This window comes from Montipora foliosa, chromosome 4 (assembly GCF_036669935.1).
Source record: "Montipora foliosa isolate CH-2021 chromosome 4, ASM3666993v2, whole genome shotgun sequence".
NCBI lineage: Eukaryota > Metazoa > Cnidaria > Anthozoa > Scleractinia > Acroporidae > Montipora > Montipora foliosa.
Genome location: NC_090872.1, coordinates 25,111,504 through 25,138,227, shown reverse-complemented (window position 1 = coordinate 25,138,227; position 26,724 = coordinate 25,111,504). Strand labels below are relative to the sequence as shown.

The 26,724-nt window shown below is 40.4% G+C and overlaps 1 protein-coding gene and 2 pseudogenes across 1 annotated transcript in view; 2 read left to right on the top strand and 1 right to left on the bottom strand.

Annotated features, from left to right (window-relative positions):
- Positions 1-10,851, top strand: part of LOC138001146 (cubilin-like) — a 43,652-nt gene extending 32,801 nt beyond the window's left edge. The window contains exons 25-32 of the mRNA XM_068847808.1: positions 1,849-1,971; positions 2,253-2,375; positions 5,915-6,037; positions 6,559-6,681; positions 7,027-7,149; positions 7,980-8,102; positions 9,211-10,271; positions 10,666-10,851. Of these exons, the coding sequence (XP_068703909.1) occupies positions 1,849-1,971; positions 2,253-2,375; positions 5,915-6,037; positions 6,559-6,681; positions 7,027-7,149; positions 7,980-8,102; positions 9,211-9,326 (854 nt within the window). The 3' untranslated portion in view covers positions 9,327-10,271; positions 10,666-10,851. The remainder of the gene's footprint in view (positions 1-1,848; positions 1,972-2,252; positions 2,376-5,914; positions 6,038-6,558; positions 6,682-7,026; positions 7,150-7,979; positions 8,103-9,210; positions 10,272-10,665) is intronic.
- Positions 10,852-17,033: 6,182 nt separating this feature from the next.
- On the bottom strand, positions 17,034-18,232 carry LOC138001145 (substance-K receptor-like; annotated as a pseudogene).
- Positions 18,233-23,748: 5,516 nt separating this feature from the next.
- On the top strand, positions 23,749-24,779 carry LOC138001144 (uncharacterized; annotated as a pseudogene).
- Positions 24,780-26,724: the final 1,945 nt, after the last annotated feature.

Sequence of the window (26,724 nt, the reverse complement as noted above, 5' to 3'; positions counted from 1 at the left end):
CTTGGCATCAGTTGTCCTTTACGCTCAAGACTCTTCAGATGCTCATCAAATTTAGCCTGCATCCACCTGGGTAACCGTGTAATGACTTTCTCAAGATTATCTGCGTTCATTTCACTAAGGTATCCCATGGACGCTAGGGTATCGTAGGTAACTTGGGCTGTATCAGCATAGCGTTGTAAACTGTCCTTGACACTGGCTTGTATAGCAGGCCCCTTGGTAAGGGGTTCAATACATGCCCTCACTACTTGGAATTGTTGCCCAAATCGATCCTCTAACGTTTTAAGAGCCTTTGACATACCACCTGGCATTGGCTCATATCTTTGCTCTGCAAGTAAGGCAGGTCCCTCTAAAAACTGTAACAGACCAGTCATTTTAACTGAATCATCAAGTGGTCTTGTTTCCACCAGTTGCTTGAATCTTTGTCGAAAGGCTGGATACCTCTCAGGGGAACCATCAAATTTTTGAACTTGCACAGGTGGGAGGTCATGTGATACACTTATCCTCTCCATTGAGGACATAATAGCAACAAGGCTTTCATTGCTCACAGATCCCATGACACTTGAAGGGGCTGGGCGAGTGTAAGTGGCTGGCTGGGGTACTGGATCGAGGGTTGTGGTTGACACAGCGAGAGGGTTCAACTGTTGCAGCTTAGGTATATTAGGACTTGGAACCTTTTCTCACTGTGCTGTACATTCTCTAGTGAGAAGTTGGCAACTTACCAGCTCCCAGATGGCTTGATAACTATGGTCACGGTAGAGGAATGCAGCTACATTCATGGGTTCGAGTACCACAACAAGCCTACTATTGATTAGTTTCTCTGAACTGCGATGATCATTTTCGCTTACGGTTATTGTGAATTTTGTTTATAATTTGTTTTATTGGAATGATGAAATTCGGACAAGGCTTGCGTCCACGGTCGTTCAAGTCGCGTAAGGGTCCCTTTGAAAGAGAAAGGGCCCTAGACTGTCGCCCACTTTCCCTTGGTCAACTACTTTATCGGTACCACAATTTACCTTGTTTTCATAAGTATTTTTTCCGTGTTATTCAGATATTGACGAATGTGCGGTTAACACTCATAACTGCCATGAAATCGGCAATTGTATTAACACGGACGGCTCTTTCCTGTGCGGGTGTAGACCAGGATTTGGGGGAAATGGCACGCTTTGTTCAGGTAGTAGATTTGGAGCAAATGTCATCAAGAATTGTGAAACTCTGAGACCGGACGTTTCGTCTGGTGGTTTTCCATTCCATGTCAGTATTTTGATGCCAATATTTGAGGGGTTTGTTTTATTTTTTATTATTATAATTCTTTTTAAACTTACTTTTTAAAGAGAATTTAAGTGAACTCCAGCCTTGCCTGGAAAACTGATTCTTGGGTTCAGGAAACCGTGGAAACAGCCTTTTTGAGTGTCATATTTTAAAAATTGCCAGACCCCCCTAGATAGCTCGCAAGGCGCCTTGCGGCGCCAAAAATTCCACGTCCTATGCTTTCAAAAATGTGTCCGCTACCTTACAGAACTGTCGAAAACCCTGTTAAAAGGGCTGTGACACGAAATGTAACCATACCCTGCAACTAGGAACTAGCAACCAAATAATAACAAAAACAACTACTTAAAACACTGAAGGAAGGTTTGAACAAAATAGCAAATACAGAAAATGGCAGGGATGATACAATACACACTTAATTGACCACTCCCCCTAGGGACAGTCACACCGGTATCGCGAGCTCACGGGTTCAAACCCTGTTGAAGTCCTGAAATTTTCAGGCTTCTCTACGCAATTGTTAAAATTGCGTCCATAACTGCGAAAATCATAGCTTCACTTAATCTCAATTTATTACTATTGCAGATGTAGACGAATGCGCTTTGGAAACGGATAAATGTCATGTAGACGCCACGTGCAACAACACGAAAGGGTCTTACATCTGCACGTGTCATGATGGATACACTGGCAATGGAATAACATGCACAGGTATGTACAATCGCTTCAAAACAATTATATTTTCGTGAATGCGCGAAGGACAATGAAAAAGCTGCAGTGGTTAGTGGGGGCCATAGTCACTCCATGGAGCCAATATTTTTTTAATAAAGAAACACCGTACCTTCTCTCCCGGCTGAAAATTATTAAGGTAACTTTCAATCAATTTTTAATATCCCAAAGCATATCATTTGCACTCATGAGTTGGCCCACAGGATACTTTCATTCATAATATTTTCGCATGAAGTAAATTGTTATTTTCATCAACTTTTTAGATATGGATGAATGCTCTCTAAATACTCACATGTGTCATGAAAACGGATATTGTAACAACACCAAAGGGACCTACTACTGCACCTGTAATGCTGGATACACAGGCAATGGAATTTATTGTTCCGGTAAGAGACCGTAATATCTATTTACTTAACACTGGTTAAACGTGCATGAAATTAAGAACTCGTGTTTGCTATAATAAAACATTGCTGTACACTTACTAATCGGGCTTTTGATAGCGACCAAAGCTCTGCAAAACATCGACCGTCGATTGACTAAAAGAGCACAATGTCTTATTTAGCAAACAAATATGGATCAGGAGTTACTCGCACTTCACCCCAATCAGTTTACTATATATGGCTTTAGGTTGTTTTGCAATACTAACTCATTTCTTCAGGATTTTAAGACAAGCCTCGCTTGGTGAGGTAGATTACATTGTCGTTGGAATTGGCTTTAAACTATTTTTTCGTCAAAAAATGAAACTAACATTGGACACTATACCTCTTTCTGCAAGTTCCTGGACAGATATTTTAAACTTTGGGCCTTACGGATTAATATCAGGCACACAACTAAATAAGAAGAGAAATAAAAGATAAGGACGTAACTATTGCTAACACAGACGTAGTTTGATTAACTGTAAGACAAAGGCATCCTTATACAACGGACTTTTTCAAAAAAGTGTCCAAGTGCATTCAGTTGAGACGGGATTTGATTGACTAAAGCTGTAATTATAATATGGAGATTCCCAAAAGACTTTTTTCGGCGTTGCGCTTCTTGACCTTAGGACGACAACCGATGATACCGCCGCGCTTCAAGACACGTTCTGACCACTGGTTGAATTTGTTCCTGGTAGTCCCTGGTTCAACTTCTCAGCTGCACTTGCAAATAGCCAACTGGTTTGCCTCCGACCGGTTGCGATTCTCAACAGTTGTTGTTGAATTTTCTGTTCTGTTCTGTCGTGATTGTGTTTCATTGGTCCTGAAAAGCCCGTGTGGGGAGTGGTCAGTTATGTAGGTATGTATGTATGTTTACGTAGGGCGAAGCGCCAGCAAACTTAGGGAGAACGGCGTATTGTTGGAGCAGTTGGAACGAGACGGTCTGCAAATACGAACTAAGCAAAATAAAACTTTCTTCTTCCATAGCAGTGCCGGGCATGCAAAGAATAAGTGTATCCCTATTTTCGCACAATATTCTGGATTGAGTGTTCTAAGGATATGTCATTGCAGATGGTGCGATCAATCATTAGGCACTCACGAAAATCCTAGCTTAGCTTATACATGCTGTCGTAATTTGGATTAGAGACTAAGGCCCTTTTCAAACTGCGAACTTTACATGTGCCGAATCTAATGCAAATGAGCGAAAACACAAGATTTTCCTCATTTGCATTAGATTCGGCACATGTAAAGTTCGACCTTTGAAACGTGCCTTATAAAGTGGTGCCGATAGGTTACCAAGAAAAACCTTTTATTAAGATAGTAAATAGTGAAACCAGTCCATTAATATTATAACACACAAAAAAGAATCAAACCACAAGGACAAGACCTTGAGAAAAATCGATTAAAACCCCAAGCCTTAAAGCTGTTCCATAAGGGCTCGACAGTACGCATCACTTACTAAGTACGTGAGAACGCTACTCAAGTTCAAAATTTACAGTTACCCTGACTCAAGTGCGTTTAAGGCTCCTTCATCTCCACAGAGTGGATCGGACACAATTATTGGACACCTACCGCAGAATGGCATAGGCTCTCATGGCGTCCATCTGCAAACCATGAGTATGGAATCTCCTCAATCTGTGCTCCAGCGCTAGAACACTAGACACTGGTGTAAAGTTCCTTCGTGTTTTGGCGAATTTATTAGCAAGCAAACAGGTGTCGATTGTACCAATGCCAAAAAAGTCATTCTTCAGAACGTGCCAGCATGGCTAATTAAAAAATGGGTCACGCTAGTAAAGATGAGCCGTAGGGTCTGTTAAGCTGTCAATGAATGAAACCTAAAAGCTACGCCTAAATGAAAACAACGTTCAGTAGTAAGCAACGCTCTTTGCACAGCCATAATTGCTCCAGGTTGAAATATCGCTCTGAATTTAACTTGTTCATGTGTAGTTATAATAGGTAATTGCTACTTTCTTCAAACTGGATTTCTCACCTGAGAATGTTTAAGGCGTTCCCGTAGTTTGTCTCATTAATAATTTTTGAAGTAAAACAATGGAAGCGTTTTATTAATTAATTAATGGTTGTATATCTGATGTAACGCTCTCCTGATTTGCATACACGGTTTCGTTTAATTTTCTTAATTTAGATTCTTAATTTTTACTGTAAATGATATTAATGTGATTTGAAAATTGAATGTTATATACCTGTTTAGACTTAGGGGGTGTTTACATAATACCGGTACGAGTTTCATTCTGGTACGAGGTCATCCCGGTTCTTACTTATCGCTCTGTATTTGTTTACATGATACCGGTGAAAAATCTCATACCAGTACAACTCATACCGGTAGTTGAACCAGATCGAAATTCTCATAACGATATGAAAAGTTATACCGGTATCATGTAAACGCTACATTGACTCCCATTCCGGTACGAGTCGTTAAGTCGTGGTGGACTGGGACTATTGATGCATGCGTTGTATTTCTAAATATTCGTCAAGATGGCGTCCGGTAATCGATGGTCATCCCTGTGTCAATATTTGTGTCGTCCATGTAAACGCGGTATGAAATTGACAACTCGTGCCAGAATGAAACTCGTACCGGTATGAGATTTTACAAGTAAACACCCCCTTACAAAGCGTGAAGACGAAGTTGGAAATGCAACTGTCATAATGAGGCTATGTCAATCAAATACCGAAGGGCTGTTTCATTGTATATTCTGACGATTTCGTTTGTCAAGATAAGATCAAGCATTACATATTTGCACTTTACACTGAGTTAAAACTCCTGATCCATGCGGTATTTCAAAACAAGCCAGAAAAGTTCATTCCAAGTTAATGGAAGCGCCCTCTGCTTACTTAACGCATTAATTTGTTCCCTAGTCTTTCAATACAGCTAGAATCTCTGTGATGAAATGCGCGATCACATATGGCATTTGTGATAATTTTTTAGCGATAAAATCCACCTGCTTGTGGTGTGGGGTTAAAATTCGCAACATTTAGTGTGAACCCGTCTCTCACAGACACTCGTTTGTTGACAACATTATTAACAACCGCTTCTCGCAAACTTTCCTCTTGTTTCCGAGTTGTTCGCACTTAAGATAGTGTTTTGTAGCGTCTTCAATCAAAATTTGGCCTAAAAGTGACAAGGAAGAATAAAACACCAAAATGAATACAGGGCGTTTAAAAACCTTATGCCTCTTATTTTCGTATTATTGCATCTGACCTATTGGTTGGAAGCCATCGTGGTTGCGAGTTGACCGTGATGCCTTTTTTCGAGGTCCCTTTAAACTGACCAATGACTAAAATCCTTAGCAGCAGGAGAGGTACAGAAAAAAGTAACGAACTTTTGAAACGCAACGCAGTGTATAACAATCGGACCGGTACCAGTACCTTTTCTCTCTGGAGTTTCTTACTGTGCTTTATCACGGTATCCGCTATTTCGTAGAGCTTCGATCTTACAAATAGTTCTGTCAATGAAATAACTTGCATTCAGGTTCACATCCCTTTATTTGCAGACGTTGAAGAATGTGCCACGAATATACATAATTGTCATTCTGATGCTAACTGTACCAACACTGATGGGTCATTCCACTGTAGATGCCAAACAGGATTCAATGGAGATGGAAGTATTTGCGACGGTAAGCAATCATCACAAATTTACAACAGAAACAGAAGAAGGAAACAGAACAATTGTCTTCATTTCAAGAGGTTAACAATCGTTATCATGCGTCTTTGTCAACGGCCATTGAAAGTGGCTCGGAAAACAATGGAAGCAAACAACGAAAAATAAATAAATAAATAACGGACTCTGAAGACAGTAAAGCTGCATCCTAGAAAGTACGGCTATGTGGTTTTACAGAGATGCCTGCTTTAGAATAGACATCGATGTTCAGTACGCACAATCCTCAGTCACTTTATAAAAACGCCAACATATTTAAGTGGCGTGATACCGTATTGAAATTGGAAATGGACTACGTACTTTCATGAATGAGAATGATACGGAATTGACTGTATTTCCTTTTCGAAAACAGGTGGAAAAAAGACTATGAGAAAATTAGAAATTGAGAAAATTATCATAGATTTATAAAGTTTTTTTTATTTTTGTTAAAAATAAATCATCTTCTCTATAAAAATTTGACAAAAACGTATTTTATTTTAGATATCGACGAATGCGCTAAAGATACCGATAACTGCCACGCTGATTCTACCTGCACCAATACTAAAGGATCGTTCCATTGCTCGTGTCGCCATGGTTACTCAGGAGATGGGATCAACTGTGTTGGTAAATATACCTGTGCAAACAAATACATACTTTTGTTGCTGATCAAGAATCCATAGGCCATTACCCTTGGGTTGGGTTAATATACCGTTTTATCGTCAGAATCCTCTCTAACAACAGCACAGCGACTTCTATGCCGGTAGTATCACAGAATTTCAAATATACCGAGAACTGCCCAATTTTTTTTTGCGAACAAATGAATGATTACTCCAAAACTGAAGGACACTTGCTGGAGTTGTACTCTTATAGCTAGCAACTACATTAAACCGCAAATAGGTGCTGCTGGCTTAGGGAGAACAATAGAACCTCTAGGGACTAAAACCGTATTATTATATTTGCCTACTGCAGTTATTGATAAGTGTGGATCTGGGAATCACAATTGTCATGCTGACGCCAACTGTACCAATACCGAAGGATCGTTCGATTGCACGTGCCATACGGGATACTCAGGAGATGGAGTCACGTGTGTTGGTAAGCTTTGGGTATAAAATAAGCAGTCTTAATTAATGAAGAGTTTTAGCATTGAAGTCATGAGACTGAAGTTATTATATGCTCTGTTTTTCCCATTTAACCACATAGTATTAATAAACTTAAGTATCTATGGAATCATTGCACTTAGCACCTAGGTCGACCCGTTTGCTTTCAAACATCGTGCTACAGATCGTTGCCATTGCTTTCGTTTTTGTCCTCGATACCCATGAAAAACAGTTCCCGTGTTCCAAGTCGTCGCTGGGCTCCCTCTCCCTCTCTTTCATTCTTCCGACACCCACTCATTTGTAATTTGAAATTGTGAAATTGTGAAATTGTTAGTTTTTTTTTTTCTAAGTTTTAATTTTCTGTTTTCTATTTGTTATGCACTTTTGTCTTGTTTAAATATTTATCTGATATGCGCAATAAAGTCGTTAAAAAAATAAATAAATAAATAAAAATAAAAAATAAATAAAAAAAGCTGTTAACAAGCCGCAGTTAACAATAAAAAGCTGAATAACCTTAAATTTGTGTAAAGGGGAAAGGACTTAAGTTTTGATGAGTAATTTCCTTCACAATCAAACTGCTCGACCATGCCGCTATTTCGCTGATTTTAATTGGACGTGTCGAGTAAGATATTCTGGCGCAAGGGAACATTTCACAGGTAACCATCTTAGAACAGCAGTTGCAGGGTCGCCTGGAAGTACACTTGGTTATTTCATTACTTATTGCTTTGTTTATTTTTTCTTCTTTTCCTGTTTAGGAAAAAAACTGAAACGCCCAAAACGTTGATGGTTGCATGTTTCTTGCTTACATTTTCAATTTTTATTCAGACATAGACGAATGCGCTTCCCAAACTCATAATTGCCATGCAGATGCCAATTGCACCAACACCAAAGGGTCATTCTACTGTACGTGCCAGACAGGATACTCTGGAAACGGAGTAAATTGTGATGGTAAGTCAACATCCCTGAAACTTGGCATTAGTTGTCCTTTACGCTGAAGACTCTTCAGATGCTCCGCAAATTTAGCCTGCATCCACCTGGGTAACCGTGTAATGACTTTCTTAAGATTATCTGCGTTCATTTCACTAAGGTATCCAATGGACTCTAGGGTATCGTAGGTAACTTGGGCTGTATCAGCATAGCGTTGTAAACTGTCCTTGTCACTGGCTTGTATAGCAGGCCCCTTGGTAAGGGGTTCAATACATGCCCTCACTACTTGGAATTGTTGCCCAAATCGATCCTCTAACGTTTTAAGAGCCTTTGACATACCACCTGGCATTGGCTCATATCTTTGCACTGCAAGTAAGGCTGGTCCCTCTAAAAACTGTAACAGACGAGTCATTTTAACTGAATCATCAAGTGGTCTTGTTTCCACCAGTTGCTTGAATCTTTGTCGAAAGGCTGGATACCTCTCAGGGGAACCATCAAATTTCTGAACTTGCACAGGTGGAAGGTCATGTGATACACTCCTCCTCTCCATTGAGGACATAATAGTAACAAGGCTTTCATTTCACTTGAAGGCCGCCGGATTCTGGGGCTGGGCGAGTGTAAGTGGCTGGCTGTGGTACTGGATCGAGGGTTGTGGTTGACACAGCGAGAGGGGTCAACTGTTGCAGCTTAGGTATATTAGGACTTGGAACCTTTTCTGACTGTACATTTACAGCTAGCTCAGTTAACTCCTTGGATGTCACATGTGGGACTGTGAAGCGGATTTTGGCAATGGGAGGAGTAGAGCTTGTTGTGAGGGGATTTTCTGCAGCAGGCGTAGATGTCAAAGGAGGGTTTCCGCTTGGACCCATATCAAGATTGCTACTAGTAGTAGTCACGGATGGTAAAGTAACACTTGGCACTTCCGGGGGTTGGATTTCGATGCCCTTAAAGTTCATGTCATGCTTGTGGGGCCACTTAGCACCTTTCTCGCAACTGAGTAAATCAGAGACCTCCTGTTCTGCTAGAAATGCTTCTAACTTGGGTAATTCCGCTTGATTCTTTGCAGCAGCGACCTCGCTTTCGGCTTCTAATTTGGTTAATTCTAATCTATGTTGTAATTTCATTTCAGTGTGCTTTATCTCCAGCTCAACCCTTTTCACCTCAAGTTCAACTGCCCTTCTACTACTTTCTTCAGCTTGCTGCTGGATTATTGCTGCTTTCACTGCTTGGATCTTAGCCCTTTGAGCTTTAGAACTTGATATACTTAATTTTGATGTTTGACTTGAAAAGGAATGAACGGAATTGGTTGGGGAGATTTTCTTTGACACCTTCACATCTTCAGACACCTGAACATTGTAAAAGGAAGCAGCACTAATGGCAAACTGTTCAATTTTACTATTGTAAGCTTGTATTCTTGAGTATTGAACGGCACGGTCGCTCAAAACTCTTTGGTATTTCTCACACGAATCATCAAGCAAATCAGCGTATTTATCACAACAAACACAGTACTGTTCCCACGCCTTATTTACTTGGGATTGTTCAGCTCGTACCTTCACAACGTTGCTGAAGTCGTTCAGATTTTCCTCTATTTCATTGCACAATCTTGTTATTGTCGACAAATGTCCTCTGCGAGACCTTTCCAGTTTTTCCAATCGTTCGTAAAGTATTCCTTCCTGAGTCATCACGCAATGCGAAGCGGTATTTCAGCTTTGATCGGCGATCGATGAATCAAGTTAAAGTTTCCACACAATTTTTCACCACGGAGACAACCACAAGTCCCACCAAAAAGCGCAGGTAATAAAATACAAATGGTTTTTACAAAAGCTGATGTTCGGGGAATAAGTACACGCTCGAAGCTATCTTGAACACAACAGTCGATTTATTGACACACCCAATTTTCACAGCACTTGCAATTGTTTTTTCTCATCTGGTATAACAAGCGACAAGAAGACGCCATAAAAACCTACAAATAAACCGCGAATTACACTCTGAATTAAACAACTGTCGGGAAGCGAGTTTTACTGACCATTTGATGAGAACACTGTCACTACAGTAAGCACAAATCAATTCGCAGTCGGAAGCACAAAACAAAAATCAGCTCCCGCCGCATGCCGGTATATTGTTAGGATTGGCATGGACTAATAAATAGGGAAACTATTGTTGAGGAATAGCCTCAACACTCAATAACGGGTTTCGACAAAACACGGACCCCCGGTCAACTGACCCCCTTACTGACCCCCTACTGACCCCCAATAAAATCAATGGGAAAATGAATACTGCTTACTTAAGCCTCAACAACCATTTTTAAACAGCATTGTTCAACAGTATTTAAGTCTAAGCACCCATTTTAAAAAGGTTAGCTTACATGAAGTAATCGGCCATCACAACAATAATCGAAAACTAACCTTTTTAAAATGGGTGCTTAGACTTAAATACTGTTGAACAATGCCGTTTAAAAAGGGTTGTTGAGGCTTAAGTAAGCAGTATTCATTTTCCCATTGATTTTATAGTGGGTCAGTAGTGGGGTCAGTAAGGGGGTCAGTTGACCGGGGGTCAGTGTTTTGTCGAAACCCCTCAATAACAGACAGTTCTCTCGACGTTGAACTTTGACCTCTCTCGTTCTCCGACCACATTTTGTGGCGCACAAAATCATTGTTAAAATCAATAATTGCTCCACCTCCGGTGGCACTGGCGTCAGAATACACAAAATAACTTGGTACCTTACTTACAAAGCAATACCTAGTGTTGATATTAACCATATTTTCCTTCCAAAAATACAGTTCTTCCTTGCAGTAATCGTCGAGAAGGGATATAGAATCCCAATTATCTCTGCACAAGGTGGACAAGACACAATGTCTGGTCATTATCCTGCCAATGTTACCAACTACAGGCCCGGTAGAGATAATTTGACCTGTGAAGGAGGACAACTCTCTCGCGGAAACTTTGAAATCGGCTTCAATAATATGATCAATTGAGTTAATGATCTTAACAATTCTCCTTTCCACAATTTTCAAAGTACCTAATGCAGCATTCCAGGTAATACACAGCCAGTCCTTTACTTGGGTGGGTTCCCATACCGATTTGTCTTCAGTGACAACAAAACCTGCGTTGCACAAATCCGCCCTTACAGCCCGGGCCTTAATGCGACAACTTTCTCTATACTGAACAATCGCCTAACCATCATCCAAGATGGTGGCTATACAAAGACCCTGTACTCTCCAATACTTTTCTAAAGGCTTCAAAACTTTAGTAAAAACCCAAGGGGCAGAGGAAAGACAGAACGGGAGCACAGTAAAAACATAAAATATTTCCTTAATGGAATCGGGCGCACGCCATGAAAACCCCAGAAAAGTTTGGTGCTCTTGTGCAATGTCTACATGATGGTAACCACTTTTTAAATCGAAGGAAAACATGTACCCGTCCTTCACAAAATAAGACATAGCAATTTTCCAGTCCTCATACTTAAAACTTTGCTTAATTAATGACTTATTGACATGGCGCAAATCGAGAATTAACCTCTTCTTACCGCATGGTTGTACAGAAACTGACAAAGGATTTAAAACAAAAGGCTGCTCATTAACCATACGCACCCGGTCTGAATTAAGAAGCTCAAGAACAGCTTGATCCACAAAATCAGCATAAATTCGAGCCGACTTATTATTTTTCACGAAACCTGTAGTAAACGGGATTTGGTGGGGGGGGGAGGCTTAAAGCAGAAAGATGAATAAACTGTATGGAACCGCAAGCGTGAATGGTACTCAAGAGACAGCGGAGGGTATAAATACTAATAACTGGCCAATCCTGACATACATGAAAAACAGAATGCACAATAGTAAGTGCGTCAGGTGTGAAATGAAACAACCGCAACTAATACATGAGCAGCATGGCGATGATTTAAACCCTGTCGCTGACGACGCCGGAGTTGCAGTCGAGAATTCAGCGACAGTTCAGGAACCAGAACCAGAAGGAAAATCCCCGACCGAGCCTGTTATTACTGAAATGGATGATGATTCAATGGTTTACGATAATACGGCACAAGGTAAGAAACGACCTCATTCCTCGACGGATTCTGACTCTGAGTGGAAAGTAGTTAGTCGTCGGCAAAGGCTACGCCCAGTTCCAAACATAGAAAATGCTCGAAATCACGATAAGAAAACGGAGAACTTTCAATCAGAGAAACCCACTAGTAAAGATCCGCCCTCTGGCGCAGGTACGTCGTGATATATTTTTCTATATATTACGGGATCACTAATGGCTAATTTACGTTCCTTTTCCACTTTCTGGTTTGTTTGGCCAGTGTTAATGGGCAAGGTTTGCGTCTTCCTGAAAGGCGCAAGATGGCATTTCAGTGGTTCAATAGAAGAAGATTTGATATTATTTGCGTTCAAGAAACACACTGGTCTGTTGATTTGGAGATGGAAATGAAACGAGAATGGGGCGGTGACATATATTTTGCCCATGGGACGGCCCATAGTAGAGGTGTTGCTATCTTGGTCCATTCACGCTTGGATCACACTTTGAGACGACTGAAATGTGATAATGAAGGTCGGGTCGTCAACGTTCTTTTGGATCTTGAAGAATCTACAATTAACATAATTTGTATCTACGAACCTAGAACTGACTTTTAACGGCGGCATTTTTTCAGTGGTTTTGATCGCTTTCTTTCTGATGATTATGTTAATATCGTGACTGGAGACTTTAATTGTATTATAGATACGAAAATGGATAAATTCGGGAGAAACCCCCAATGCGAGACATTCCGCTGTGCTTGCATTGAATGACGTTTCTACTCGTTATGATCTTATTGATATTTAGAGGTTGCGTCATAGACATGAACATAATTTTACTTGGGCTGAAAAAGACCCCGCTGATACTAGTTTAATAATACGAACACGCATTGATTTTTTCTTGACGAGCAGAAATTTTGACCGCTTCGTAACTTCAGTTGATATCCTGCCTTATTCTCATTCCGATCATGACTGCATTTGTTTAACTTTTGATTTCGAACACTTGGCGCGTGGCCCTGGTTATTGGCCTTTTAATAACGAGCTTTTGAAAGACGAGGTTTTCGAAGCTGAAATCGAGGGATTTTGGACGGATTGGAAGACTCCTTTTAAAGATTTCCCAAACCCCCTAAAGTGGTGGGATAGGGTGAAGCAGCATTTTAAAATAATTGCCATCAGACGGGCGAAAATTTGGAGAAAAGCGCAGTGGCAAGAGCGCCATCAACTTGAAACCGAACTAGAGAAACTGCAGCGAAAAACAAAAAATGGTTCCAATCGTGATATAGAGCAATATCTTTTGGCGAAAGAAAAACTTAAACAGCTAGACTTGAGGAATTTGGAGGCAAATAAGATTCGAGCGAAAGCGCAGTTTTCAGAAGAAGGCGAAAGGAGCACGCGTTATTTCTTTTCATTAGAGAAGAAACGGAAGGCAGAGCAAACTATTAGTCTTTTGACCAAGGAGAATATGGATACTGTTAAGGACATGAAAGGTCTTCTCTCCGAGACCCATGCATTTTATAAGGAACTGTTTTCAGCTCAACCGTGTGACGAGGCCGCTCAGAATGCCTTTTTAAGTGTACCATTCCCGAAGCTGTCAGAGTGCGACAGAGAACATTATGACAGAGACCTAACTGAGGAAGAGTTACGCAAAGCGGTTTTGTCAATGGAAAATGATAAGTCACCAGGGATGGACGGTCTGACAAATAATTTCTATAAACACTTTGGGCCAATTTTAGTAGGGAAACTGACCCAGGTTTATAATTATGCATTTCGCAGTGGGCAGTCATCAGTGTCGCAGAGGCGAGGTGTCATTACGTTGTTATTTAAAAAAGGTGATGGGACGTTGCTGAAGAACTGGCGACCCATCTCGTTATTGACCACTGATTACAAGGTTCTAACAAAAGCACTTGCGAATAGATTGCAACAGGTTCTCCCCACCATTATCCATTCCGATCAGACGGCTTCTATTAAGGGAAAGACAATAAATGACAACACGCGGCTTCTCCATGATGTGCTCGCATACGCTAATGAGACTAATACACCTCTGGCTTTTATAAGTGTGTATCAGTTAAAAGCTTTTGATAGGGTATCTCATGCTTTTTTATTCAAGACTCTGGATCGGTTTGGCTTTGGACCTAATTTTATTCATTGGATAAAGGTTCTGTACAACTCTGTTTCTAGCACGGTAAAAGTGAATGGTTGGTTCACGTCTTTCATTCCATTTGAAAGGGGTTTGAGACAAGGATGCCCGCTATCTATGCCTCTTTATGTTATCGCTGCTGAAACCATGGCGATTAATATTCGAAGTAACTGACGCAAGGATTCACGGCATTCTCACCCCGGATTTACAACAGGAAGTGAAATTATCGCAGTTTGCAGATGACACTACCATTTTACTCGTCGATGACATTTCCATTCGTGAAACTTTTCGCACTTTTGATCTTTATGAGAAAGCTTCTGGTGCAAAAATTAACAAGAGTAAATGCAAGGGCCTGTGGAGTGGGGCTTTTGCCCATAGAACTGACCATCCCTACGGCTTCGAATGGTTTAACTAGTACATTCCTGAGAAAATCCTTGGGCAGTAATTTCGGGAATGTGGATTGTACACAGCTTAACTGGAATCATAAGGTTGAGAAGATTAAAAACATAGTTACATCGTGGCAGCACAGGGATTTAAACTACAAGGGCAGAGCTTTGTTAATAAATGCTCTGATGACGTCTACTCTATGGTGCCCTCTTGGGTGGTTACACAAGTGGAAGAAATTATCTATGGTTTCTTTTGGAATAATAAACATCCTCTTGTGTGCAAAGACATTCTTGCATTGCCTGTTAAGGAGAGAGGCTTTAACATCCCCCGTTTGGAATCCAGAATACAAGCATTCCGTTTGAATACTTTGAAGAGGCTGTTGTCTAGAGAGGAAGCTCACTGGAAAAGGTTCACTGCGTATTTCTTTCGTGTTTCCAATATGAAGCTCGGCAAGTTAACCCTTGCGCTGGAGTACTCCGTTCAACGTATCAATCGCGATGTCCCTGCTTTTCACAAAGAGTTGCTATCCGCTTGGTTCAAACATAGTCCGTGCCGTGTTCGCACCCACGTCCCAGTCTCTAGAAGAGATATATTAGAGGAACCACTATTTCTTAACAAGCAGATCACTGCTGATGAAGTATCTCTGTTCTACGCTGATTGGATTGCTGCAGGTCTGACGAGGGTGAAGGACATCTGTTATAAAGCAGTCCCGGTCTTCTTACCTATCCTAGCAATGAATGAAATTTTGACGGAACAACGTGGTCGCACTTTAACCCGAACCAGACGTGAATATAGACTGCTCGTTGAGGCTTTTCCCCGTCAGTGGATTCAGCAAGTGTGTTCCGAATCAGCACGTCCTCCCTCGCTTCAACCCCGTTTTAATATTCAAGCTTCTAGTCCGAATCAAGACTCGCTGGATATCCTGTCCTGTAAAACGCGTCATTTTTACGGTCAGATAAGTAGTATGCGCAAGCCAGTTATACCAGCTGTAGCCTCTTGGAAGCGAACCCTTCAACCGGAGCCAGCTTTTAATTCGAAGCAGTGGGGAGTTTTGTATTCTCCCTTAGTTTCTAACAAACAAGGAGACAACTGGCGTATTGCCCATCGCGTTTTACCGACTGCATTGTTCTTGCATAGAATGGCGGTTTATGATTCACCTTTTCGTCACAGATGTGGCCTTTTGGACACACTTGATCATGCACTCGTGGAATGCGTTACAGTCACGAATTTTTGGTCCTACGTGCAAACCTTCATAGACAAACTCACACAAAACAATCTACCGCTCACAGCTGCTGTTAAGCTATTAGGAAAAATTCACAAGCCGAGTGATCCCTTCAACAAGAGGTCAATCGATTTAGTAAACTGGACACTTACAGTGGCGCGTTATGCTATATTCCGATCAGCTGTTTATCACAGAAAAGACAACCAAACTATGCCTCCAGACGCTATTTTACTGCATCAATTAAGTCGCATTTGCGTTTTCAATTTAGGTTACATTTACTTCTTCGTTCCCAGAATAATTTTCAAGATCTTTGGTGTATTCGTGAAGCCTTTTCAAAGGTGTTAAATAAGAACAGAGTTTTCACGTTCTAAAAGTTTAGTTTAGTACAAAATGTAAAGTAGATATATAACTGACTGATACACTGTATCACCCTTTTTAAATGTAAATAAAAAGCTCATGTGAGCCTTTTTAGAGAGAAAAAAAAACGTATGGCTCAGGGACCGATTAATCTCTCCCTCTTTGGATCGAAAGTAGCACGGGGGACCCCAAACAGAGTTTTGCAATTTTTATTTTCTCAATACGTCTTTTACGAATGCGCATGCGTTCTGTACTAGTGTGCTTACCACATGAACAAAGAGCAAGGAAAAAAATTCAGAACTGTAGACTATCCTTAGTTTTTATTACACTAACGGAGGAGCTACCGTAGTCAAGGGGTTAATCACGTATGGCTCAGGGACCGATTAATCTCTCCCTGTTTGAATCGAAAGTAGCACGGGGGACCCCAAACAGAGTTTTGCAATTTTTATTTTCTCAATACGTATACGTCTTTTATGAATGCGCATGCGTTCTGTACTAGTGTGCTTACCACATGAACAAGAGCAAGGAAAAAAAATTCAGAACTATAGACTATCCTTAGTTTTAATTACACTAACAGAGGAGCTACCGTAGTCAAGGGGTTAATCACGTATGGCTCAGGGACCGATTAATCTCTCCCTGTTTGGATCGAAAGTAGCACGGGGGACCCCAAACAGAGTTTTTGCAATTTTTTTTTCTCAATACGTATTTTACGAATGCGCATGCGTTCTGTACTAGTGTGCTTACCACATGAACAAGAGCAAGGAAAAAAAATTCAGAGCTATAGACTATCCTTAGTTTTTATTAAACTAACAGAGGAGCTACCGTAGTCAAGGGGTTAAGAATTATTTATACAAATAGTTAGTACATGTTTCTGCTTGTTGTGATAATTCATAAGAGCGAACTTTAACAGAAAACCTTTTGATTCTGAAAGCAACAGAGAAGGGCCACACCCTCAACATGGCATGGCGGAAGTTAGAGCTGAATGCAAACAAAATTAAAGGATTTGTCATTGTGCTTAAAAAGGGAAACACGAAGTAGCAAAAAGCTAAAGTTACTTTACATTTATCTCTAAGAAGAAATTCTGGAGTGGTGCCTGTAAAGCGAAATACAAACTAAAAAATAAAAAGCAAATTACAAGAACAAGAACAATCGAAATAAAAGTTTTCATAATGTTTTTGTTTTGTTTGTTTCTCTTGTTTTCGAAATCGCTAGCTTTTCTCACGTATTGCGGTTTCATTCTGCTGTGTAAAACACGCATGACACGAAAATAAATCGCGATTATCGTTACAACTGGTGCAACATGAAAAATGACGATACTTATCAAGTCGTAGATTAACACACCCAATCCTACCCAGGTGAATATACAAGAGGTTACCTGACCTACTTTTTCAACTCTTGAAAAGAGAATATCAGGAACATAATATGCTAATGACAACACCCATATTGCAGCCACCAAAGCAACCCTTAATTTTGAAGTCAGCAGATTTGCTTTTAAAGGTAATACAATAGCTATGAATCTACTGATAGAAATTGCCACTAAGCTTAGAATGGAAACCGAGTGTGAGACCATTCGGCTATAAACTCCAATTTGACACCCGATGGTTGCCAGAGGACCTTGTATGACACTTCCTGTACTTGTTATTATCTCATCTGTGAGGTACAAGGGCCAGGTGGTTATACTGCATATCAAATCGGAGACCGCCATATTGACGTAATAATAGTTAGTGCTTGTTCTGAGTCTCGGAGTCTTGTACACTGCTGTTATCACCAGAGTATTGCCGATAAACGCAACAATGCTTATGATGGCCATAGTTGTGGTGACAAATGCTGAAAAATAGATGCAGGCCACGTGCTTGGGATCACTGATGTTGGATGAGCTGTTCATGATGTGAAATCGAGAATTCTTGCAACAATTATGTGTTTCCTATGGGGAAAAAAAAAACGAGAGCTTCTCCAGTAAAACTCGGTTATGAGTAAAATGCCGAAAATGGGTAATAAAAAGAGAATAAAGACACACAGGATGATAACTTGAGTAGTTTTTGAACATTGAATTGGATGTAAAAGAAAAGTAAAAAACAAACAAATTTAATGGTACATCTTACGACTTGGAGCATGAGACAAATGCCACAATATTGCCGGTTGCCTCGAGTACCAGTGTTCTTCAAAATCTTCAGAGGGTAATATATTCCTTTCCCACCTTTGCAAATCTAGTGTTGGCCCTAAACCAAGGAAACGACTTCCTTTTCAATAAAAATATCCATCCTGTTAGTACATATTATACCCACAAAGCATTAACAATATCTTATAGTGTACGCCATCCGGATCTGAGAATCCGGCCTTCTTTCACCTCGGCCTGTTATCAGATCGAATCATAGGGCAGAATCGCTCACGTGTTCCAATTCATATGCAAAGTCAATAAAATTTGCATCACAAAAGTGATTGCAAATGATCATTATTTACCAGTTTACTAATGGATGATGATAAACCTGCAAAACGTAGTCATGCATTAGATCACCGTTTCCGTCGAATTTTTTTTTTTTAATCTCTGGCTTAAATTAAAAAGTCGTTTGGAAATCTTGGTTGGAAGGTGACCTGCCTGGCTCAAAAATTCAGAATTAGAACTAGGGTCATTATTGCGTCCGAAAGTTATAAAGTGAAATAGAATCCTAAATTGGTCCTTTTAAACTCAATGCAGCTATATGTTTACTTATCTTTGTTGGGAGGTTCATGCGTGGCGGGAAGTTTTAGTATGTCATGATAAGATTAAAGAATATCCATTCAAATAGGAAATATGTTTTGGTTTCATGTGTGTAATAAGCCAGCAGGGACATATTTTCAGTATTTTTTAGAATTCATTATTAATTGGAGGGACGTTTGTTGCGACTTACAGTGAAAAACTAGAGAAATTTTTTTTTGTGAAGCTGTGCTTCAAATACGTAAGGATCTTAGTTTGAAAGTTTTCCGTGGTACGACACTGATCTTTTTTTCCAAACTCGCTTTCCACTGCCTAGGTGTAGCCGAAACTAGGCTGTACTATTGCAAAAAGTTACATCTAATATTGAATTTATTTAAGAAGTCTACGAATAAAATGAAGTTTTCTTTTCTTCAGTGAGCAAACAGTCAAGTGTTAAGATTCCGTTTTGGTTGCAAAAACGCAGAAACTTTGTTTATTTTAATGAATTGGTTTTTCCGAATTACTAGCTTGATTCAGAATTTCCCACTTTTCACTTAGGGTTATTAAAATGGTTTAGACACTGGGAGTAGAGAATAGATCGTGTGTAGCGAAGGGCGGCCACTAAACTATCTCGTATAGGATGACATTTTAGGCAACAATTTTTTAGCACGGATTGGGGGGAGGTGCTATCTGGAGGTGACGTCCTGTTCCCACCTTTCGCTCTTATAGCTATAGCAGTGTCTGCTGAGGAGCTATGAGGTTATAACAAGAAATTTTACTTACATTTTCATTCCTTTTTTTTTTTTGCGCGGGTACTGCTGGGAATGCTTTACTCCCCATCATGCCTTTCTCTTATGATGCTACCAGTCGATACACGTTTTTGCAAAACGAACAGAAGGAAGTGCTTCTTTTAAGAGCTGGTTTTCAATAGGACTAGGGAGCGATTTTCTCTTTACAGAGTAAGGAGAATTGCTAGAAAAAGTACAAAAGGAAATGCCTTTGCTTACGTCGCTGTCAGAAATCAGCATAACTTCCTCAGTTACACAAAAGAGTAGACAATTCTTTTTGTGCGAAGATTAAGGGCCAGCTGAACAAAGTCGAAGTGCTGAATCTTGGGAGATCTAATCAGCAAATAATTTGTTGACTAAAAACAAAATGATGACGAAAGGCTGGTTGTACGGTAGAGAGGATATGTATTTCATAAATACATTTCTCTGTTTCGGATATTTTGTTAGGCACGTGCTCGGCCTTACTTCATCAGGGAACAGAGGAACAGTTTTCTGATGCAAATGAAAGTGTGCGAGGTACTGGGGAGAGAAAAGAGTCTAGGTCCAGGCCACTTTGACACAAATAGAGCTCAGCGTCATGTAGGATTTCAGTCATATCCTGCACGTACTGTTGTGTAGGTGTTTTTCGCTGTTCACACCCTTGCTGGAACGTGATTTGTAATTTTTAAATAAGGTATAAAATAAGTTCCTTTTAACCATCTTGTTCAAACTCCCTGATGAAGTCTGCGTAATTAGACGAAACCGGTCGGAGAAATAAAAGCAATTTGATAAGATCTGTTGCTGTATGCTGCTTACTAGTATTTATTTAAAATTTTGTTTAATTTTTTTTTTTCAATTTTTAAAATTTTGTTTAAAAATTGTCCTGTACTAAAGCTACTACGCCTAGAACACGTACTACACGTACTATAGCGTACAACACGTACTGCAGCGTATTACACGTGCTACAGCTATTACACATACTACACGTACTACAGCTATTACACATACTACACGTACTACAGCGTACTACACGTACTACAGCTATTACACATACTACACGTACTACAGCGTACTACACGTACTACAGCTATTACACCTACTACACGTACTGCAGCGTACTACATAGATTCAGTATTGGCTTCCAGCTCCCTGGGGCTTCTGGCGCGCAGTTTAAAGTGAAGTGAAGTGAAGCCCTCTCGGGAACTTTTTGGCCAGACTGCTTGTTACGCAGTTTACAATTTTATTTAGGAGGTGACCAGATTAGGTCATACCACAACACCGGAGACAAGGTGAGTGGGTTCTTTAACGTCCCATAGTATTGGTATCGCAGTATACTAAATTGTAAGAGATGTTCCTCGATAAGAGACATTTTCCTTTCCAAAATTGAAACAAAATTTGATGATATACGAGAATTATGCAGATCGATGGTGAAACGATATTTTGGCGGAGAAGTATCCAGAAGTACCCACATTTTTTCATTTATTCGGAGTCCAAGATTTTATCAAAATACACCAGTTTATTAATAAACCCGCAAGTGGCACTTGTGGTTTGATCATTATTGCACTTGAAAGCGATCGCACAAACGCGGATTCCAGATTTAACTCACTTCCCTTTCATTACCTATGTTGAACGAAGGAATAATTAATTCGAACCAGCTAGGGAGACGTACACATCCACAGATCGACTCTCAACAACATCGGGTATTACGCATGGTGGCCGTTCGCTCAATCACTCGATGTAGCTCATATGAGCTTCCCTACATTTCAATGTAGCACACGGAAAATCATTCAACTTGAAACCAACATTTTCTTCCGACACGCAATGAAGGTATAACACATATGCTTAAGAGCCTAAGCTTTGACACCAAGGTCTGTTTGTAATTATAAACACAACACGGTAGTCTCCAGCACTGCTCACCTCTGCGTTGTGGCTGAAAGGTAGTACTGATTACGCCACGATTTCAGTTGATAATATAAAGGGAATCGCTATGCATTATGGGATACTATTCATTCCTAACTTGGACAGATGGCCAATCTCAATGTTATCTTTCGCGTGATGGTGTCAATTAGCCAGTATCAAAAATACCATAATACCATTGTTAAGAAAATATGGTAACCCATAGATGCAAGAAATCTTGGTTTTATAGCCATGACATCATCAACCGTCCGTACATACGTACGTAAGTACGTCCGTCCGTACGCCGACCCCTCCATGTATGCCAATGTGACCAGTGTCATGCTAGTTTTCAGCATACATCTTTGATATTGGACATCCATCTTTTGATTAATTGACACCTGTCAAAACAATGTATCCGCTGACCAGTATCACGTGACCATATCGCGGGCTCAAGCTTAGAGCTCACTGAGGTCAGCTGTTTTATTGAAGTTGACCGCTGACCAGGTACTGGTTTCGATTGGATTGCAGGCTCAACCCAGGTTAACTCACCTGAACATAACCGAGGCTTCATTTTTCGCGCGCTTTCTGTGGCTCGACGCGGCTACACAGTAGTCTGCTGGCAGCAAGTATTTTCTCTAAGGGTCACTAGGATGAGCGCTTAGTCATCGTGAACTCGAAAGGGCGGTATGGCGTTGGCCGTGTAGAGAAGAAGGCGAGACAAGGGTGGTATGGCCGAACGTCTCGCCTCATAACCCCTACTGAATTACGAGAGAAAAACAGACTGCCAGCAGTCTAGCTACACGGCCATACTATATATCAACGAAAGTTCTTACACAGTCAACGCTTTTCGTGTTCAGGTGGAAAACGGTTTGGAAGATGTTTTTAGTTCTGCATTTTTCGCTGTTTTCAATCTAGTTTGACATAGCATGATATCTGTGGTCCACACTGGTGGACACGCAGTTATTCAAGTCAAGCATCGGCGGAATGTAAACTTAAAGCTTAGTGTTTATTTTTAATTTGCTTAGAGCTGCTTTTTTCTCTGTATTGCAATTTTTGGCATATCTTTAAAAGCTCTCTATGTCTAGAACAGAAACGAAAGGACTGACTGAGCGAAAGAGAATGACAACGACAAAACAGAATACCAGTAACAGCTCATACTTAGCACACAAATTCTTTCCTTGGGCACTAAACCGTTTGTTATTTTTACGGATGCGTTATTTAAAGTGGATGCGTATTTTTAAAAAGTGGTTTAATCGGTTCTTCCTTTTTTCAGGAATGAAAATCGAATTTTTACTGTCAACTGGAATTAAATAACAATTATCTGTACTCTTTTGGACATGAAGAAAAAGTTGATTTGTTTGTTTTGCTCTAAAATGCGAGCAAACAAGTGCTTTTTAATCCGTTTGACCAACTGGTTTTCGTTGTGCCTCGACAGTGACAAGAAAATTTTGCCCTTATGTTATCAACACGTATTCGCAATGAGTTCTCGTAAAATTAGGGGGAAATCTCACTAGCTTGTGTTTTCAGAAGTTTGTTTAAAGCACCCAAACGTTATTTAAGTCTTGGAGCAGATCGTGTTTGAAGTTCGTCCTTTCTTGGTTGCATTGCCGTAGTTTGCCGATTCTTGTAGCAAGCCAACCTGGCGTGTTTCAATGAAATACATCAAAATTTGAATGATCTTGTTTTCAGAGACAAAGTGGAATAAAGTACATCTGTAAAACTCTTTTTTGACCTTGAACTGACAAAGTTGTTTTAATGCCTTCTAATTTTAGACATTTTAGCATGATTCCTAACCGTTGGCTATTGATAGTGGTGTGTGCTGAGGGTGTGCTTGTTTTCTTTTCTTGAATTGCAAAGTAACTTTCACTGGAAAAACCGATGTCGCACTCATCGCTTCGTGATTCATGCGATAACGGTTTTTAGCGTAAAATTTATCGTGGATTGCGTGGAATTCACTAGTTAGGCAATGAGTTTTTCTATAGAAGAAAGCAAAGAAAATTATTTAATTATTAAAACAGCAACCGGAAACATCAAAACGCAGACAATTCAAAACCTTTTATTTTCACAAACCCTACAGGCAGTAAGAATATATCACCAGGGAGCTCCGCTTTTAGGCTTGGCTAAATCTATGTATTACTCTTTGTTTGTCCCTCCAAAATTTTGCACAGGTATTGTTTCCAATGCTTATGCAAAAATTTTGACGGACAAACAAAATGTATTATGATATTTTTGATAGTGATATTTTTATCGAATGGTTTCAGTTTGAAACTCGCCTCAGTTCCCTGTGCAATTCCGGAATGGCCTATCGATTTCAACCCTTGTCGACCCATAATTTCTGCTTGGAGTTGCCCTACTGAAAACATTTCAGCCTACCTTGATCATGGAGTCCTGGTTTCTTTTGTCAAGACTCTTCCTACTTATGTTAAGGACACCAACCACGCGCTTCATATATTCGACTCTTTCAGATTTGATACTACTGATCCTGGGCATCGCTTAGTTCTGTTCACCATGGACGTCAAGTCCCTTTACACAGTTATTCCTAATAACTGTGGATTACAAGCGTTAACGCGAAATCAAAGAACCCTCAACATCTACGCTCACAAGACTCGCTGAACTGGTACTTTCCTTGAATTCCTTCTCCTTTAACAACGAATACTATTGTCAAATCGTTGTTGCAATGGGGAGCAAAATGGGGCCAAACTATGCGTTGGTTATGTGGAACAACAGATCCGAGTACAGTACCTAGGATTCACCCCTCAGTTACACAAGAGATACATTGATGACATCGTTGGATCAGGGTAGCGTAGAAGAGAGGAACTCGAAGCCTTTATTGAGCTCGTTTCAAACTTCCACGCGGCACTCCAATTTACATTCACCATCAGTGAAAGTGAATTACCCTTTTTGGACATCAACCTACACATTTCTGATCATAGGATTGGAACCTCCATCCACTACAAAGACACAGACGCAACTACCTTCATTTCTCTTCTTTTCATCCTGAACACTGCACACGGATTATCCCTTACGGCCAGTTTATCCGCCTTCGTCGACTCTGCTCTAACGATGATGACTTCTTCAGGAGATCTAATGAGATGCTTACATTCTTCTCCCTACTTGGTTATCCTCCTGCTTCGCTTGAAAAGGATCTACAGAGGATCACAACCATCAGTTGTCCTGATGCCCCGATGTACCTCTTGTTCTTACTTACCACGAGATCTCAACTTACGAAACTTATTAGTACACCTAACTGACCACGCACGTACTGCTCAGAGTGGCTCGCGTGCCTGTCAATATCCACGTTGCCATACCTGTGCGTACGTCAGTCCTGAGACTGAGTTACGAGGTCCTCGATGCTCCTTTTCCATCCACGGCCATTTTACTTGCCAAGCCAGTAATCAAATGAAGCTATGATCCTCGCAGTTAAGCTAGTAATCTTGTATACTGCATATCCTATAACCGATGTCCTACCGTTCTTTATATTGGTGAAACCGGACCGAATCTCAGGAGTCGTTTTAGCGAACACTTGCGAAGTATACGAAACAACACTCCTGGTTTCCCTATGGCCCAACATTTCAACTCAGCGGGCCACAGTATTTCGATTCCACGTTACTAACCTCGAACGGAAGCAAAGTGAAATGAAGTTGATTTTCCATCTGGGAACTGTACAGCCTGATGGACTTACATCAATTTCAACTTTAAAAGTGACTTGATGCACGCGCGAGCCCTCATTCATCTGCGTGCTTCCTTCTGATTGCGTATTTCAGCGGTTTTCCTCAAACTGAAGAAGGGTTCTACACCCGAAACGTCTGTGATTTTTTCAAAAGCTACTGACACTTGATATTTATTTTACATCACTCTACTTGTTTATTCATTTGGAAGAGTCACGCATCTCCTACAAAACGTTTACGTAAGAACCGTGTCTGGTCTTCTCGAGACAGAGTTGAAAAGTTGGTTTCATTCAGACTGGGACGCCCAAAATGCTGTGCTGTAAACATGGCGGTTCACGAGTTCACGAGTTCACGAGTGAAGTTGTCTCTCTGGCCTTTCTGTGGATGACTTTAAAGACCTACGAATACAATTTGAAAGCCACAAATTTCAATCGATGCTGTAATTTGTCTGTAGGACTGGGTGGCCCGACATTTAAAACAAAAATATTATGAAATAGGAATCGGAGGACTTTCCTGTTCGTGGAATGACACAGTTATCCAGAATTCTTTTTGGGCACGAACGAGGCAACTTGGGAAGCACGACACTGGTCCTCATCAAATCGCTGAAACGCGGCTGAAGGAAAAAGCGACAAGAAAATTTCCAGCCAGATACTAAGGTGTAGCCCTGGTGTGTGCTATTAACGTAGACGTTTGATTTCTGAACCAGTTTTTATCATGGAAAATTCGCGACAAAGTAGTGCTTCTTTCGCTGTTGTCCTCGTAGCGAAAAACTGTCCTTTCGTGATTTCTTCTCAAGGGAACGATATAATGTGGTGGAAATCGGGACTCATCGTTGGTATTTCAGAGTATGATAGCTGTCATGCCAGTCATTCAGAACTATGAACACACGATCATAACGTTTTGACCAAATTTATCTAGCAGCAAATATTGAAAGTACTATCCGTATTCAAGTTTCAACTCATGTATGCTTGGTTAGTACTTAAAGGGGTTAAAACGTATAATATGCCACGCCGTTTGGCGCCTCTTTCTTGTAAATATTTATGGTAATTGTTACTTAGTTTTAATGTGGGCCTTGTGCCCTAATGGTGGACTCAAGTCAAATTTAGATTGAAGCTATGCTCTTAGCGTGATGTACCTCATTGAATTTGTGCCTTGTGCTTATCTGGACTTTGTAACTTAGTTTACGTTCCGATAGTGAATTGATGTAACCGTCCTAATAGTGGATTGCTTTTTTTTTTTTCATAACAAAAAGGTTTATCTACAAGGGCCAGCAAAGGTGCCTAGGTAAAAAGTAAAAAGGATACAGAGTTCACCTAAAGTTTACTTAAGTTAAGTTTACTTAAGTTAAGTTACAGGGTTTAGGACTTGGTCAAACCAAGGGAGTATGAAGGTAAGGGAGGTAATCCTTCATATTGGCCCTATTCCCATCGTAATCCCTATTAAGTTATTGGGGAGTTTAAGCAAAGACGATGGCTCGGGCAACGAAAACGTCAATCCAAAATATAGGTTAACGCTATCGCACGTATTT